Below are 18,566 nucleotides of genomic sequence, written 5' to 3' on the forward strand. Positions count from 1 at the left end.
ATCAAGAATATATAGAGATCTGTCAAAACTCAATATTGAGAAAACAAACAAAGTGACTTTAAAAAGTGGCCAAATAATTTGAACACACTTCACCAAAGAAGATAGACAGGTGACAAGCAAATGAAAAGATGTGCAACATTATTAGTCATTAGGTTGATGCAAATTAAATCTGCAATATGATATCACCACATACCTATTAAAAATGGCTAAAATTAAAGATACAGACAATACTTAGTGCTGGCAAGAATATGAAGGAACTGAAACTCTCATTCACTGCTGGTGAGCACGCATTGGTACACCACTATAAAAATGTTTAACAGTTTCTTAAAAATCAAACATACACCTACCATATGAAGCAGCCATTCTTCTCCCAAGGTAGTTACCAAAGAAAAATGAAACCATATGTCTGTATAACGCTTGTACAAAATGTTCATAGCAGCTTTATTTGTAATAGCCAAAGTTAGAAAAACTCCAAGTTTTTCTATCAACAAGTGAATGGATAAACAATGTGTGGCATATAACGGAATACGACTCAGTAACAAAAAGAAATGAGCTTGTGTGTCAATTTAAAATGTTTTAGTTAAAAAAGAACCTATAAATACATGCAGCAACATGGAAGAATCATAGAACAATTATGCAGAAAGAAACCAGATGAAGGAGAAGATGATCCCACAAATAAAATTCTAGAAAATGCACACTCATCTACAGTGACAAAAAAAAAAAAATTGTGGTTGCCTAGGGATGATAGGAAGGAAAGAGGAGCAGATTACAAAAGAGCATAAGGAAATTTGGGGGGTGAAGGGTTTATTCATTACTTTTATCATTAAGATGGTTTAATGGGTGTAAATAGGTTAAAATTTAACAAATTGTACACTTTCAAATTTGTGCAGTTTATTATATGTCAGTTATACCTTAAAGCAGCTGTTAAAAAACAAAAATAAAATATGTGCATTGACAGTGGCAGAAGCAATCTGGCTTCACTCTACTCCACAAAAAACCAAAAATAAATATCCAGCAGTCAGATTATCACCAGCAATATCCCACAACTTAATTTTTTTTCAATTTTTCTTTAAACACTGACTTTCTCTATGTTGCCCAGTGATATGGTTTGACTGTGTCCCCACCTAAATCTCATCTTGAATTATAGCTCCCATAATCCCCATGTGTTGTGGGAGGGACCTGATGGAAAGTAATTGAATCACGGGGCCAGGTTTTTCCCTGTAATGTTTTCATAATAGTGAGTAAATCTCATGAGATCTCATGGTTTTATAAAGGGCAGTTTCCCGGCACATCCCTTTTGCCTGCATGCCTTTGCTCCTCCTTTGCCTTCTGCCATGATTGTGAGGCCTCCCCAGCCATGTGGAACTGTGAGTCCATTAAACCTCTTTTTATTTATAAATTACCCAGTCTGGGGTATTTCTTCATAACAGTATGAAAATGAACGAATACACTCAGTTTGGAATGCAGTGGCTATTCATAGACATAATCATAGTGTGCTGCTGCTTCAAACTCCTGTCCTCAAGTGATCCTCCTGCCTCAGCTTCCAAAGTAGCTGGAACTATAGACACATACCACACCAGCTAGAGCTCAAATTTGAGGGTGAAATGTTCCCTACGACCACAGAGAGGTGAAAAACTCCAGACAGATGGTAAAAGAAATGGACTTTTCTATCTGCAATGCCCCTCCCTCAAATCTGCCAAGCACCATGTGCAAAGAAATTCACCCAGATTTATGATTTCTACACTGGAAAAAAGTGAGACTGAGGTGGACAGCCAGCTTCCAAACCATCTTGGGTTCTTGTGTAGGGAAACCATTCTTGCCTCAACCCACAGGAAGCACAGCAAGTGCTTGTAAGGAGAAAATCCCCTGAGGGTTCTAGAAATAAATAGAGGATGTAAGACTAGCAACCTCAGCTCACAAAACTCAGCACTTTATCTTAGCCGAAAAAGATGCCGAACTAGAGTGGCTGTTCAGCAGCACCACACTGTAGAAGGCACATTCCACGGTTCTTCTGGGCATGAACCCCTAACTATACTTCTCACATGGCAGGATATCCCCACTGGGACCCACACTCCCATTTCAGGACTGGCAGAGCGCTGAGCCTTAGTGAGAGTAGAGGCAAATCTGGGCTTAAGGCACCATCTAGTGCCAAAAAGGAAGCAGCAATCTAGGATTAAGGGAACTCAACAGGCAACTGCAAAGAACCTCTAAGAAAGCATACCCCAGAAAGACCAAAACAAGCCAGGCAGCAAAGACGGAAATAAATAATTAACTCTTCCATGCAAAGCAATAGACATATATTCACAAGAAACAACAGCAAACACTCATGAACTCCCTAAGCAGACAAAACAAGCAGCCAGTGACAAACCCTGAGATGGTGATGTGTGAGCTCTCAGATCAAGAATTCAAAATAGCAGTTCTTAAAAAAAAAAAAAAAAAAAAACACAACTCTGCAAACTCACAAAAAAAAACCTCAGAAATGTATCAGATAAACTTAACAGATTGAACCAAAAAAAAAAAAAAAAAAAAAAAAAAACTGGAACTGAGAAATACATGTGTTGAACCACAAAATGCATTAGAAGTTCTCAATAGCAGAATGAATAAAACAAGAAAAAAATATGTGAGCTCAAAGGCAGGCTATTTGAAAATATACAGTCAGAGTAGAAAAAATAAAAAAGAATGAAAAGGAACAAAGAACACCTACAGAATATGAAGAATTACCTCAAAAGAACAAATCTAAGAATTGCTGGTGTCTAAGAGGGAATTGAGAAAGAGCAAATGGTAGTAGAAACCTTATTCAGAGACAGAGTAACAGAAAATTTTCCAAACCTAGAGCAAGATATAAATATCCAGGTGCAAGGAGGTCAGAGATCACCAAATATAACCAACCCAAATAATACTACCAAAAAAGCATATAATAATCAAATTCTCAAAGGTCAAGGAAAAGGAGAGGATCCTAAAAGCAACATAAGAAAAGCAGCTAATAACATACTGAGGAACTCTGAATTGTCTGGCAATAGACTTCTCAATGGAAACTACACAGGCCAGGAAAGATGGAACAACATATTCAAATTGCTAAAGAAAAAAACCATCGGCCAAGAATACTGCACCCACAAAAGCTTTCTTTCAAACATGAAGGACAGATAAAGTCTTTCCCAGACAAACAAGAGCTGGGGGAATTCAGCACCACTAGACTTGTCTTATAAGAAATGCTAAATGGAGTTCTTCAATCTGAAAGAAAATAACACTAATGTGCAAAAAGAAAACATCTGAAGGTAAAAAAACTAACAGCTAAAGTATACAGATAAATTCAAAATATCCTAATACTGTAATTATAGTGTGTAACCCAACTCATGTCACTAATATGAAAACTAAAAGACAAATCTATCAAAAATAATAATGACAACAGCAACTTAAGGGATATGCAATATTAAAAGATGTAAATTGAGACAACAAAAAGTCAAACTGTGGAAGGGATTAAGTTAAAGTGCAGGGTTTTTGTTTTTCATTTGTTGGTTTATTTTCTTTGTGATCACTTATCCTTATTTAAAATAACTTGTTATATATATAAGATGTTTTCTGTAAGCCTCATGGTAACCCCTGCAAGGCAAAAACCTATAATAGATACAATAACAATGAAAAGCAAAAAATTAAAACATACTACCAGAGAAAAAAATCACATAGCCACAGAAGAAGACAGTAACAAAGGAAGAAAGAGAGGAGTTACAAAACAACCAAAAAATAATATGGCAGTGGTAAGTACTTACATATCCAATAACAACCTTGAATGTAAATTGACTAAATTCTCCATTAAAAGACATAGAGTGGCCGAGTAGATTTTTTAAAAACACAACCCAACTATATGCTGCCTACAAGAAATTCACTTCACCTATAAAGACACACATAGACTGAAAGTGAAAGGAAGGTAAGTTATTCCATGCAGATGGAAATGAGAAAAGAGCAGGATTAGCTAACTTATACCAGATATAGGCTTCAAGTCAAAGGCTGTAAAAGAGACAAAGAAGTTCACTATATAATGATAAAGGGGTAAATTCAGCAAGAGGATATAACAACTGTAAATATATATGCACCCAACACCATAGCACCCAAACACATAAAGCAAACATTAACAGATCTAAAGAGAGAGAGACTAATACAATAACAGTAGGGGACTTCAACACCCCCCTCTCAGTAATGTACACATCATCCAGACAGAAAAATCAACAAAGAAACATCAGAGTTAAACTACACTCTAGACAAAATGGACCCGACATTTATGGAACATTTCATCTAGCTGCTGCAAAATACACCTTCTTCTCATCAGTATATGGAATATTCTCCAGGACAGGTCACATGTTGGGTGACAAAACAAGTCTCAACAAATTCAAAAAACTAAAAATGATATCAAGTATTTTTTCTGACTACATTGGAATAAAACTAGAAATCAGTAATAAGAACTCTGGAAACTATACAAACACGTGGAAATTAAACATGTTCTTAAACGATCAATGTGAAAATAAAGCAATTAAGAAGAAAATTTAAAAATTCATGAAAGGAATGAAAATGTAAACAAACATCCCAAAATCTATAGGATACAGAAAAAGTAGCATTAAAAGGGAAAATTATAGCAATAAATGCCTACTTCAAAAAAGTAGAATGATTTCAAACAAACAATGATACATCTCAGGAAACTAGAAGAGAATCAACCAAATCCAAAATTAGTAGAAGGAATGAAATAATACCAGAGCAGAAATAATGAAATTGAAACTTTAAAAAATACAAACGATTAACAAAAAGTTTTTTTGAAAAGATAAAAAAAATTGAAAAACCTTTAACTAGACAAAGAATAAAAAGAGGGAAGACCCAAATAAATATAATCAGAAAAAAAAAAAGAAGACGTAACAACTGATACCACAGAAATTCAAAGGATCATCAACAGCTATACGCCAACAAATTGGGAAAGCTAAAAGAAACGAATAAATTCCTGGACACATACAACCTATCAAGATTAAACCAGGAAGAAATAGAAAACTCAAATAGATCAATAACAAGTAATGAGATCAAGGCAGTCATAAAGCATCTCCCATCAAAGAAAAGCCCAGGACATTATGGCTTCACTGCTGAATTCTACCAAATATTTAAAGAACTATTTATAACACCAATTCTACTCAAACTATTCAAAATAATGAAGAAGAGCAAATATGTGCAAATTCACTCTACAAGGCCAGTATTGCCCTTACACCAAAACCAGGTAAGGACACAATGAAAAGAAAACTACAAGCCAGTATCCCTGATGAACCCAGATGTAAATGTCCTCAACAAAACACTAAAAAACAAATTCAATGATACAATAAAAAGACCATTCACCATGATCAAATAATCAATGTCATCCCAGCGATGCAAAGATGGTTCAACATATGCAAATCAATAAACATGATAGATCAGATTAACAGAATCAAGGACAAAAACCATATGATCATTTCAACAGATGTTTAAAAAGCATTCAACACAATTCAACATTCTTTTATGATAAAAACACTCAACAAATTGGGTACAGAAGGAACATACCTCAAAACAATAAAGGCCATATATAACAAACCCACAGCTAACATACTGCTTGGGGGAAAATTGAAAGCCATTTCTCTAAGATCTGGAATAAGACAAGGATGCCCAAATTCACCACTTTTCTTCAACATAACATTTGAAGTTCTAGCCACAGCAATTAGACAAGAGAAAGAAATAAAGGGCATCCAAATTGGAAAGGAAGAAGACAAACCATTCCTGTTCCTAGATGACATGACATTACATTTAGAAAAGCCTAAAGATTCCAACAAAAAAAATCTTAGAACTGATAGGTGAATTCAGTAAAGTTGCAGGATACAAAATTCACATACAAAAATCCATAGCATTTATATGCAAAGAATCCAAAAAAGTAATCAAGACATCAATACTATTTACACTAGACACAAAGAATATAAAATACCTAGAAATAAATTTAACCAGAGATGCAAAAATCTCTACAAAGAAAACTATTAAACACTGATGAAAGTCAATGAAGAAGACACACAAAAAAGGAAAGATGTCTATACTCATAGGTTAGAAGAATTAATATCATTAAAATGTCAATACTACCCAAAGTGGTCTACAGATTCAATGCAATCTCTATCAAAAACCAACAACATTCTTCACAAATATAGAAAAAAAAATGCTAAAATTCATGTGGAACCATAAAAGACTCCAAATAACCAAAGCAATCCGGATTGGGCAAAAAGAACAAAGCTGGAGGCATCACACTACTTGACTTCAAAATATACTACAAAGCCATAGTAATTAAAACAGCATAGTACTAGCATAAAAACAGACACATAGAACAGTGGAACAGAACACAGAACCAAGAAATAAATCCACACATTTACAGTCAATTCATTTTTTTTTTAATTTTTATTTAAATTTTAAGTTCTGGGATACATGTGCAGAATGTGCAGGTTTGTTACATAGGTATACATGTGCCATGGTGGTTTGCTGCATCTATCAGCCCATCATCTAGGTTTTAAGCCCTGCATGCATTAGGTATTTTAGGTATTTGTCCTAATGCTTTCCCTTCCCTTGCTCCCCACCCGACAGGCCCTGATGTATGATGTTTCCCTTCCTGTATCCATGTGTTCTCATTGTTCATCTCCCACTTATGAGTGAGAACATGTGGTGTTTGGTTTTCTGTTCCTGTGTTAGTTTGCTGAGAATGATGGTTTCTAGCCTCATCCATGTCCCTGCAAAGGACTCATGAACTCATTCTTTTCTATGGCTGCATAGTATTCCATGGTATATACATGCCACATTTTCTTTATCCAGTCTATCACTGATGGGTATTTGGGTTGGTTCCAAAATCTCACACCAGTTAGAATGGCAATCATTAAAAAGTCAGGAAACAACAGATGCTGGTGAGGATGTGGAGAAATAGGAACGCTTTTACACTGTTGGTGGGACTGTAAATTAGTTCAACTATTGTGAAAGACAGTGTGGCAATTCCTCAAGGATCTAGAACCAGAAATACCATTTGACCCAGCAATCCCATTACTGGATATATACCCAAAGGATTATAAATCATTCTACTAAAAAGACACATGCACATGAATGTTTATTGCAGCACTATTTACAATACCAACTCGTTTTTGACAAAGACAGCAAGAACCTATATTGGGGAAAGGATAGTCTGTTCAAAACATGGTGCTGGGAAAACTGAAAAAACATATGCAGAAGAAAAAAGCTAGACCCCTATCTCTCACCATATACAAAAATCACATCAAAATGGAGTAAAGACTTAAATCTAACACCTGAAACTATGAAACTATTGGAAGCAAAAACTGGGGAAATGCTTCAATATATTGGTTTTGGCAAAGATTTTTTAGTAAGACTTCAAAAGCACAGGTCAGAAAAGCAAAAATTTTCTGCACTACAAAGGAAGCAATCAGCAAAGTGAAAAGATAACCTATGAAAAGGCCAAAAACATTTGCAAACTATCCATCCAACAATCAATTAATAAGCAGCATATATAAGGAACTCAAACAACTCAACAGCACAAAATAAAAACAATCCAATTTTAAAATGGGCAAAAGAGCTGAATAAACATTTCTCAAAAGAAGACATACAAATGACCAACAGGTATATGAAAAAAATGCTCAACATCACTAATCAACAGGGAAATGCAAGTCAAAACCACAATGAGATATCTCACCCCAGTCAAAATGGTTTTTATCAAAAAGACAAAAAATAATGGATGCTGGCAAGGATGTGGAGAAAGGAGAACACTCATACATTGTTGGAGGAATGTAGATTAGTGCAGCCACTATGGAAAACAGTATAGTGGTGCTTCAAAAACTAAAAGGACCAAATGATCCAGCAATCCCACTGCTGGATATCTATCCAAAAGAAAGGAAACCAGCATTTCAAGGAGATAACTATGGTCCCATGTTTATTGCAGCACTATTTACAACAGCCAAGATATGGGAACAACGTAAGTATCTATCACTGGATTAATGGATAAAGCAAATGTGGTACATATATACAATGGAATATTATTCAGTCATAAAAAAGAATAAAATCCTGTCATTTGCAGCAATATAGATGTAACTGGAGGTCATTATGTTAAGTGAAATAAGCCAGGCACAGAATAAATACTGCAAGCTCTCATTCATATGTGAGAGCTTACAAAAGTAGATTTTATACTGGTAGAAAGTTGATTGGTGGTTGCCAGGGGCTGGGAAGGGTTGGGAGGAGGGAGAGATGAACAGAGGTTAATAGATATAAAAATACAGTTATATAGAAGGAATATGATCTAGTGTTCAATAGTACGGTACAGCAACTATAGTTAACGATAATTTGGTTTTAGTTCAAAATAGCCAGAGAAGAAGAATGACAATATTCCCAACATAAAGAAAGGGTGAATGTTTGGGGTGATTGATGTCACAATTGTCCTGGTTTGATCATTACACATTGTATATATGTATCAAAATATCTCATGTACCCCAAAGATATGTACAACTGTTATGTAGCAATAATAAATAAGAAAATGCATTAAATTCCAGACATAATGCCAAGTCCTTTAGATAAATTGTCTCATTTCATGTCACAAAAAATACTTTTAGGTAGGGGATGTTGTAATACCTCCAGGAAGAAGAAACTGAGGTTCAGAGAGATGAAGTAACTTTGCCCAGGGTCACATAGATAGGACTTTGCAGAGAGAAGGTACAAGCATTTTGACTTCATGTTAAATAAATGCTTCCCAAAGCACTTGACAATTTTTTAAGATAACGTGAACAGCTCCTTGGTAAATATATTTACACCATTTATTTGCTTAGCAAATCCCTTTTCATAGACAGCATGGGTAAATATCGGCCCTATCATTTCAAGGCTGATCTTTCATCACACATTCCATTACAAATTCTAAAATTAGTAGGGTTCAAATTCAGGTCTCAGTGACTTATAGAAACAATCCAGGTTCTGATGTGTGACACACCTAAGAGGTACAAATCAGGCTCATGAGAAAACAAATTCCAGATCAGTACAACATAAGGTAGGAGAGGCTAACAATCTTGCTCCCACCTGGAGAGATCAGACAATGTCATACTTGTTTTCCAGGAGAAGACAAACAGAAACAGACACAGACACACACACAACAGACGACACACAGAGACACATACACACACACACACACACACACCCTGGGCCAGAAAAATGCTGATCTAGCCATTCTGTGGATGTTTCCAATTTCTAATACATATTAATGACTGCTCTCTCCCTTTCAATGTGGGCGTTATTTCCTATTGGATATGTTTAGCCGGCAACAGCTTCAACACATAGACTATGCCTAGTTAGAAATCACTGTCCTCCACAGGGCAACACTTACTTGAAAAGCCTGTAAAATGACCCCAGGACACTTGGAGGGAGGGCAGAACACAGCAACACGTTCACATGTTCATTTTTCTAGCTCCAATCCAAGCAGGCTTTGAAAGCTCCCCGTGAAAGACGAGCCTTCCACCATGTCTTGCAAATGCTTTCTAAACAACAAATGAGACTTTCCAGAGCAAAGGAGACTTTTCCAAAATCTGTCACTCTTTGATTTTGGGGAAGAAGACACACATCTTGACTTTGTACTCCTTTATGCGCAACCAAGTTCAAATTGCTCAAATCTCCCACACCCTTGGAGGGCTGGTATTTATTTCCAACCCTTTCCCAGGTAGCAATGTCAGCGATGAGTTACTGAAAACTTGCCTGCTGCTAACAACACTGTTGCTATTCACTTATTTGTTTCATGCCCATATTATATTTTTCCTGAAACAAATTTCTCTATTGTTCTCTCTCTGCTTCCAGGATCCCATTACCCAACCCCCAACAGGTAAGAAAACAACAGAGCCCAATTGGAGACACCCAACCACCTCAGGCCCTTGTAACCCTGTGGGACTTAGTTATAGTTCTTATCTGATTTCAGATATACCCTCAAATATAAGCATTGATGGTGCTTGGTCTTAGTAGTCAAATTGTTTTTAACTCTTGCAGACACAGTCTTCTCACAATCAATCCTTTGTCATGGGTTTTTAAATGTCCCTTCAATAATATTATTCCGGTGTTCTCTTCTGAGACTACCATATGGACCAAAATATTTAAAGCAACCAAGCAACACCTAGGAAAACACAAAACGTCATTTTTCTTCCTGCCCCATCTCTACCCCTGCTGTTTCTTTTTACCAAAGATTTTATTTTCCTTATATGGAGCAAATGATTCCAATTTCCTCGTATAGCACTGACATACAGATGAGGTATTGACCTGTAGCTTTTTAAATCCCAAATTGCAGGCTTTGTTTAGATGAGTGTAAGGCCATGGCTTGAAAGAAGAAAAAGGGAAGTATCTCCTCAAGGGTAAGGAGAATCTTTCTCCAAACTACCCAGAGAACTCTTCCAAGACAGTTGCCTGTTTTGCCTTAAAGACTCAAAGAGGAGGGTGAAAAAGTCTGCTCTGCCAAGTAGGATGGCTCACAAGCTCATTTGAGGAACTGAAAGTCTTTACTCCAGTCAGTAATACAACCCTTTCTTCCCATACACACACACAAAATGATGTAAAGCAGGCTCATTTGTCAGACATTTCGCAAAGCTGACCTTGCCGGTGGCACTGGGACTCGAACTTGCAGCTGAAGAGATGAGAATAAGCCGAATATTAACACCTCATGTGTGTTCCTTTCCCTTCTTATTAAAAGCCGAGATTATGATTAGCCCATCAAGATGGCACTGAAGAAATACAATATGGAGTACAAGGGAGGTCAATGGAATCCCTCACGCTGGAAGCTTTCAGCATCCAGAAAGTCGAGCTGGTACTAAATGAGTAAGTATTTTCACAGTCCTTCCCAAGAGGTGGAAATGGAGGTCACCTTGACAGGGGTGAAATACACCTCTCCTCAGCCTAACCGTGTCATAGCAAGACTGAAATGGAGACTCATCACCACTCAGATCAAACTGTACTTTGATAGGAGCCAGAGTCAAACTTCCAGTTGTTTTTTTTCTTCTGAATCAGTGGTTCTCATCTTTGGCTGCAGGTCTGAATAATCACTAGTATGGTTGTTAAATAATACAGGTGCCTGCACTCTACTTTGTAAGGTTCAGATGGAATGTAACTGCAGTGGGGCCTCTGTGTATTTAGTGCAAAAACTCCCCAGGGAAAGAATAAAGTAACCACTATTTTACGGATGCCTTTTTCCATTGCTACCAAAACAAAGGCCCTTTAAACCATTCCATAGTCTTTTCTTTTCCTTGCTCATAAAATAGAGTATGTTATTGTAGAGTTGCCTACATAGCAATACATCCATAGATTTACTGAAATAACCATTCATTGGAAGTGGGACAGGAAGAAGGAAGACAGAGAAAAGTACAGGAAAAACCATATTAAAATGATATCATCAGGTTTCACCCCAGTGGGTAAGCGCTCATTATTGATGAAAAGAGGTTTGCTAGTGGGTAATTTTAAGACTTAATGGTTGATATCACACCCATAAACACACATACACACACACACAGTCAAATTACTTTTGCCACTTCCCTCTCCCTAAAAATACGCTCTTACAGGGAATAATAGCATAAGTAATTCATCAGGAAACAGAACTCTTCCCCATTCTTTATGACTTGAGGTTACAAATCCCACTTACCGGGTACTTTTTCTAAATTTAGTAGTCATTTGCTTAAAAAAAAAAAAGAAAGAAATAACTAAATAAAACATAAATTAAATGAAATAGAGATAAAACAGTGTGCTCTATGACTGACCCATGAAAATTAAAATAATCCATAAATCTAATCTTTAAAAAAGCAACATTAAGACCTAACTCATTATTAGTCCACGGTACTAATTTATAGTAGGCTCTAACCACATGTGGCTATTGAGCACTTGAAATGTGGCTAGGGTCACGTGTTAAAATGATAATATTTTGAATATATTGGGTTGAATAAAATGTGTTAGTAAAACTAATTTCTTCTGTTTCCTTTTACTTTTTTCAACACGGCTTTATAACATGCAAAATTACATGTGTGGCTCTATTTAGCTATGATAAGCCTTGCCTACCCCCTAGTGTCAGAAAGTAGGCAATGCAGGCAAATCATTTTTCAAACTCATCTGTGTAAGTACAATTCTTTTGTGCCAGCAAAGTACAAATAGCCATTTGTACATACAATTTTATCATTTTCACAAATATTATCTCAAATTTAAGCCTCGGAGAGACTCCTGTATTAGATGTTATATGCCCCACTCAATTAGTATTTTTGAAATTACCTAGTTTCTTGTAGAAAATTAGAGCTAAAACAGTCCATCCAGTCAAGAGTATTTGCAGGGTTCCTATAAATTTCAGCCATTATAGGGGACAGAAAACATGGGCCCAAACTTGGATGCAACAATCGCTCTTCAAAAAATTTACCCTAAGTTAAAAATAACATAAACCATCAAAACACAAAACCACAACATGCATATTTTGCATAACCATTTATAACAGGGAAAAAAAAAAAAACAGAAAACCTAAATTTCCACAAATTTGAACAGTACAGAACCTCTACAAAATAGATAACATTCAAGAAAAGAAGATAGGTCTAAATAAAGATAACTAGCATTTGAGCACACACTAAGCAAACACAGTTCTCAGCATTTCCCAGGTATTAATTGATTCCTTATTATAACTCTGAGGTTTACTTTTTATTATTTTTATTATTCTCATTTTACATAGAAAGAGCCTGAGTCCAAAGAGGTTTCATAACTTGCCCAAGAATGAAAGAAGAACTGAAGCAAACCTGAAGCTCATGCTGCTTCCTGTGCCATGAGTAATAAAATCTTTTTTCTCGGGCCAGGCACAGTGGCTCAGGCCTGTAATCCCAGCACTTTGGGAGGCCGAGGTGAGTGGATCACTTGAGGTCAGGAGTTCAAGACCAGCCTGGATAACATAGTGAAAGACCATCTCTACTAAAAATACAAAAATTAGCTGGACGTTGTGGCAGGCGCCTATAATCCCAGCTACTCAGGAGGCTGAGGCAGGGGAATTGCTTGAACCTGGGAGGCAGAGGTTGCAGTGAGCTGAGATTGCACCACTGCACTCCAGCCTAAGTGACAGAGGGAGACTCCATCTCAAAAAAATTAATTGATTGATTAAAGTAAAATAAAATCTTTTGTCTCTGACCCAAGCATCTCATGCCTTCTGCCCAGCATCCAGCTAACCTACTAGCTTGCGAGGACGGTAAAAGCTCAGACCCTTCACAATTCTTGACATCTAACTACTTCCCAATCAGTGAGACATCCTCTCTGCAGCAGATTTAGCTCAAGGCCAGCAAATAAAACGGCTCTCAACACCCTTCTGGGTCACTCTGTTCCCAGCTTGTTGAAGCCTTTCTCTCCTTCTTAAGTTTGAGCTGAAACCTCAGTCTTCATAAAGCGACTTTCTTTGCCACAGTCAGCTTTCTAGAACAATGAAAAAACAAACCTTTTTCTCTTACACATGAGAAAGCTTCAAACCCTAAAGGCTCTGACCACATCTACCTACCCATGCTCACCGTCTTCAGCCGTTCCTGGAATGCAAACCTTTCCACACTCATTGTAGAGATGCCTCCAAATGTGAAAATAGCTGCCACTTATGGAATGTTGACTATGTGCTAATCCCCTCACCTACTTTTCCTTATTCAGTTATTCCAATAACTCCAAACAAAAAAAGCATGGATATCATTCCATTTTTACAGATGATGAAACAGGTTCAGAGAGGTTAAGTGGCCTGGATAAGGCCACACAGCCAGGATGTACCAGAACCAGAATTACGTTTGACTTTAGACCCCTCAACATTTGATTTCCTCTCCTGCCTCATTTCCAGGTGTGCCCCAGTTTTTCCAGGGACTTTATGCCAACTGATTACATTGGCATAAAGTGACATTAAATAGTCACCAAGCACCACAGCATTTTGTGGAATTGAAATAGTGCAGTCCAGGTCATGTTCAAAGTTCTCTAGGGAAATGGAACTATTAAAGTGAACGTATAAATCAATAGCACCCAAGTTCCCAACTCCAGCTCCATCAGAAAATTAGCTATGATTCCATCTTTAAAGGACAAAAATCTGAATTTTTGAAGTCTCCTAGTATTCCCAGGAATAAATCTTAAAGTTGTAAGGTGCTTTGTGTCCCAACCACTCGTGTCTACATCGGATGAAATTTGTAGGAAGATCCCTAAATCATTAATTCCACAGGAGTCGAGTTTCCGAAACTTCCTTCCAGATGGCATCTTTCCGCTGCACAAAACATATTTGCTGCCCCCTTGTGGGGAAGTGATGCACTGCTTACAGCCAAAAAAAAAAAAAAAAAGGAACAAAAGGACAAATTGCTGGTTGAAGAAATAACAAGAGTTAGCCCTGGCTTCCTTTTAAAAGAAACGAACCTACCAATTGGCCCCTTCACCTTTTCTACAGCTTGAAACTACACAGTCCTATATGTGTATGTGATCTCCTGCTCAATTATGATGGCAAATAGACTTTAAAAACAACAAAAGCAGTCTTTTGTGTTTTTTAGACGCTTAGAAATACTACCTCTGGACTCTGTGGAAATGTATTAATGCTATTTGTCTTTAAGAAAGAGTCTCACCACCCAACCTGTGAAAATTAGGTGCTTTTTTTTTTTTTTTTTTAATGCTTAAATGAAAATTAAATCTTTGATACACACCTACCATAACACCCCATCTCCCAAAACTGGGGGGAGATTCCCACCTTCTTCCGTGTCTCTTAGCCAGGCAGGTGGAGATAGGGTTGTAAGATACCTCCTTGTTTACACACAGCAATCAACATCCACTCTTCTAATCCAAGCCATAAAAAGCATCCAACTTCTAACTAGGGTTTCCTAGTGCCACCATTTATTTAATTGACCAGCACTAACCACGAAGCCCATGGGACAGTGCCGGGAGCCTTTCTGGACACTCAGACACAGCCTTCTGCAGGTAACTCTCTGCAACTTGCTCCCACTGTCAGACTTCCATGTAATACACCCACAGCAGAGTGAAAATCTGACCGGAGTTTCTCAGGATCTCAGTGCACTGCCCCAATTAATTCTGGCGATCCTGAGTTCTCCATCAGCTGAGCACTAAATTGGGACAAAAATGCCACATGGACATTGCAAGGATCATGGACTTTCATTCCCTGAAGATCATTAGAGAAAATTTATAACATGAATGAGAGTGGGTGGTAATCCCACTGAAATTCTTCACCTGTCAACTAATCTGACTCCTAAACTCCACTCAAGAAAAGAGATAAGATCGAGGACCTCGAACTCTATCCTCATGAACAAACTCATAAAAATAGGTACAGCACAATAACCAACTAGCTGTGGGCACTTCACAGCAGCCAAATGGTATTGATTTTATGCTGATTTGCTGAAACTGCAATCATTATTTTTCTCATCTTCTTGGAACTGTCACTTGAGGAGCAAAAATTGAGTTGTGTGAGATTTTAAAAATTATCTTGAGCCTTAAATTATGACTAACCTTAAAATATCAGAATAAAGAAGTGGAAAGTATAACATGTTATATATTTGGTGGTAAGACTATCTCATGAACTATCCATACACAAGACCTTTGGAGAGAGAATTTATAATTCTGACCCATACGTGATTTAGGGTTCAGGCATTACTCTTTTCCAAAGAAGTCAAAACATTTCTGGCACTGCCATGCCTCAGATTACCAAAGCTGAGAGAGTAAATTAATTGACAACAAGTCCACTGACAAATATGAATTATTCAGGAAAACACAATTCACTGGGGAGTTTCCACTGTGTTACTTTAAATGTTGATGTAAGAAAGAAAGGACAAACACAAAAAAAAAAACACACAAACTGATCTGTAGCTGATGGTTTTGATCTCGCCTTTAAAAATCAGCAATGCAGAGATATGAGTTTCACTGTTATCAGAATGACTGATCAGAATATTATCAGAATGGCTGCCTCTAAATCTTTAGACAACACCTATTTTAAGTCCCTTACGAAAGTTACCACAGCTTTTTCTCTTTTCTCTCTTCTTTAAAAAAAAAAAATCATGTAGCATATTTTCTCCACATATCTCAAAAAGATCTTAAATTATCTGACTGTTCCCTTCACTAAAGCCCGATAAGTGTTAGTTGAAGTTTATTATAAAGATGTTCTACTTCTAAGGAAGCTGCAGGAGTGGGTGGATGGATGGATGGATGGACAGATGGACTGACATGTATACACACACACACGCCAACCACACAAATTGCTGCTGGTTTTCTGGGATTCCTTGAGAAAAAGTGCTATAAAAATAAAAGTGTGCCCAAGAAAACAAAAGTTTTTAAAAGCCTGAAAAATATTTTTAAAGGACTATTTAAGCACTAAAGCATTAAACTGTGTTACTCCGCCATATTTCATGCTTCCTCTAGTTATTTACACACCATCAGAAGCTCACATCAGTTACCTGTGTCTAATATGTGGACTCTGACGTTTGGAGGGGTTGTATTAATTTATCTCAGCAGTGCATAATGAGCTTTAAAGGGCTTACCTGCATGTCCCCGGAGGTGCTGGCTTGAGGCGGACATCAGCTTACAGCACACCATTAACACGTAGGCTAGAAAGAGCCAGTGCGACAGCAACACTGACTTAGCACAGGCTCTCATCCTGGAGGAAAAGCAGGGCTGGAGTCAGTGAGGGCTGAGGAAGGCCAGGTTCCCTGGCAAGCACCATCCTAGGAAGGCGGGAGAAAGCAGGGGCAGATCCCTGGAGCTGGAATTCCTTTCTCCCAAGAAAATAGAAAACCAATCAAAACTTATTTGCACTGAGCATTAAGTAAATTTTCAATAAAAACCTTTGATAAGTTAGAGTTTTCCGAGTTAGCCCTATGCATCAGTGAGAAGCTAATTTATGAATCCGCAAGTTGTTGCTTGAGTTATCCTAACAGAGCACGGGGATTTTATTCTATTTTATACCATGAGATGTAAAAGCAACACACGTAGAGCTAGATCCAAATAAAATACATATGATTTCTGGATCTGAAAGAATCCATGGAGATTTTGCACATGTGGTCCAAGAACTTTCGCCTGGTTTCTCTGACTGTACACTAAGGCTTTCTGGTCTGCAAGACTGGGTTCACAGTTGATTAAACCAATCTCAACTCCTCCTTTGGGGAGGAGTATGGGCAAATACAAGTGAATATAAAATAAATTTAACTTCATATGATGGACAGTATCAAAACAGTTGCTCAAAGACAATTCAGTTCATGTTATGGTTGTATGGTCTATTCTAAAACAAAAGAGTAAAAAAAGGAGGATATCAAAAACATTATTCCCAGCTGCCTAATTTTCTGCCCTTTTATAACATCATAAGGGAATTAAGTAGATAGAACTGGATTAACTTTGTTTGCTTTTTTTAAATTTACTGTTCAAGCAAAAGTCACTGCATTTGGCATCTGAAATTAGGTTCTTCCTCACACATTCCTCATGGCATCTTATTACCACAACGGATCAAAGAAACCCCCATTTAATATATGCAAATGTATACACACTTATGGGCCGACAATAAAAACATGGCACCTGAGTTTGGCTTCTTGCCTGAGTCACACTATAGGCGAGACTCCTAAGGAAGTCCTCCAAGGAAGCATCTCCAGCTGCCAGCAACCTAGCAGTGCCTCTACCAAAGTCCCAGTTCCCTGCTCCAGGAAAACACATCAAAGCCTCAGGGGAACTGAATGCCCACACCATACTCTGAGGCACACACATGTTCTGCTGCCAACCTTCTCTCCCCGTGACCTCTCACAATTCCGTCAAATAGATCTTGTTAAAGGGTGTATTGCTTATTGATTTGAGATTTAGTCTGCTTTTTAAGCAGCCAAGACAATCATCTTTGAAGAACTTGGTGTTAAAGGTAACAAAAAGCATTGGCTTCCTTTTGCCCTTTTAAACTGTTTCAAAATGGTTTTAAATGTCTATGTTGGGTAATTTGCAATGCAGCAATAGAACATTAATCCTTCATTTATGTGATGCCTTGAAATTTTCCCTTTTGGGGCCACTAATTATGACAAATTGGAAGCCAGGCTATCTGATACAGCCTGCAAATGTGTTTTGTTTGATCTGTGCTTTTAAAAAAAAAAAAAAATTTGAATTGGTTGCCAACACACAAAATGTCCAGATTGCACATCAGAATCCAGATTCTCTTTAAAAATTATTCCTGGCATCCCTGGGCTCACATTTCTGCATGGGAGTAACAGGCTGGGGTGGTCACAGCTGCCCCTAGACGGGTCTCCACAGTCCCTCCCAGCAGTCAGTACCTTGGGCCCAACCAGCCCGACTCATTTATATATGGCCATTTGAACTTCTGATCCTTGGGTAAGAGGAATAAGCTTTTGTAACAAATAGATCGATAGCTGACACTGGGATAATAAACTGAAATTTTAGAACATTATGTGTGAGACAGAGTGTTCCATTACAAAAAAACAAAAATCATCAAATACAGAAATTTGAGCCTCTGGACTTCCCCCAAATTACGTGATTGATAATAGCATCTAGAACTCATGTAA

The 18,566-nt window shown here is 37.4% G+C and overlaps 1 protein-coding gene across 12 annotated transcripts in view; it reads right to left on the minus strand.

Moving 5' to 3' along the window:
- Positions 1-18,566, minus strand: part of TAFA4 (TAFA chemokine like family member 4) — a 229,754-nt gene that overhangs the window by 133,699 nt on the left and 77,489 nt on the right. For all 12 annotated transcript variants that reach the window (XR_010584555.1, XR_012431349.1, XR_010584556.2 and 9 more), the window contains exon 3: positions 16,557-16,672. Coding sequence is in view for 9 of the 12 variants with exons in the window: in XM_074032658.1 (XP_073888759.1) it covers positions 16,557-16,672 (116 nt within the window). In the remaining 3 variants the exon portion in view is untranslated. The remainder of the gene's footprint in view (positions 1-16,556; positions 16,673-18,566) is intronic.

The sequence above is a fragment of the Macaca fascicularis genome, chromosome 2, assembly GCF_037993035.2.
Source record: "Macaca fascicularis isolate 582-1 chromosome 2, T2T-MFA8v1.1".
Taxonomy (NCBI): Eukaryota; Metazoa; Chordata; class Mammalia; order Primates; family Cercopithecidae; genus Macaca; species Macaca fascicularis.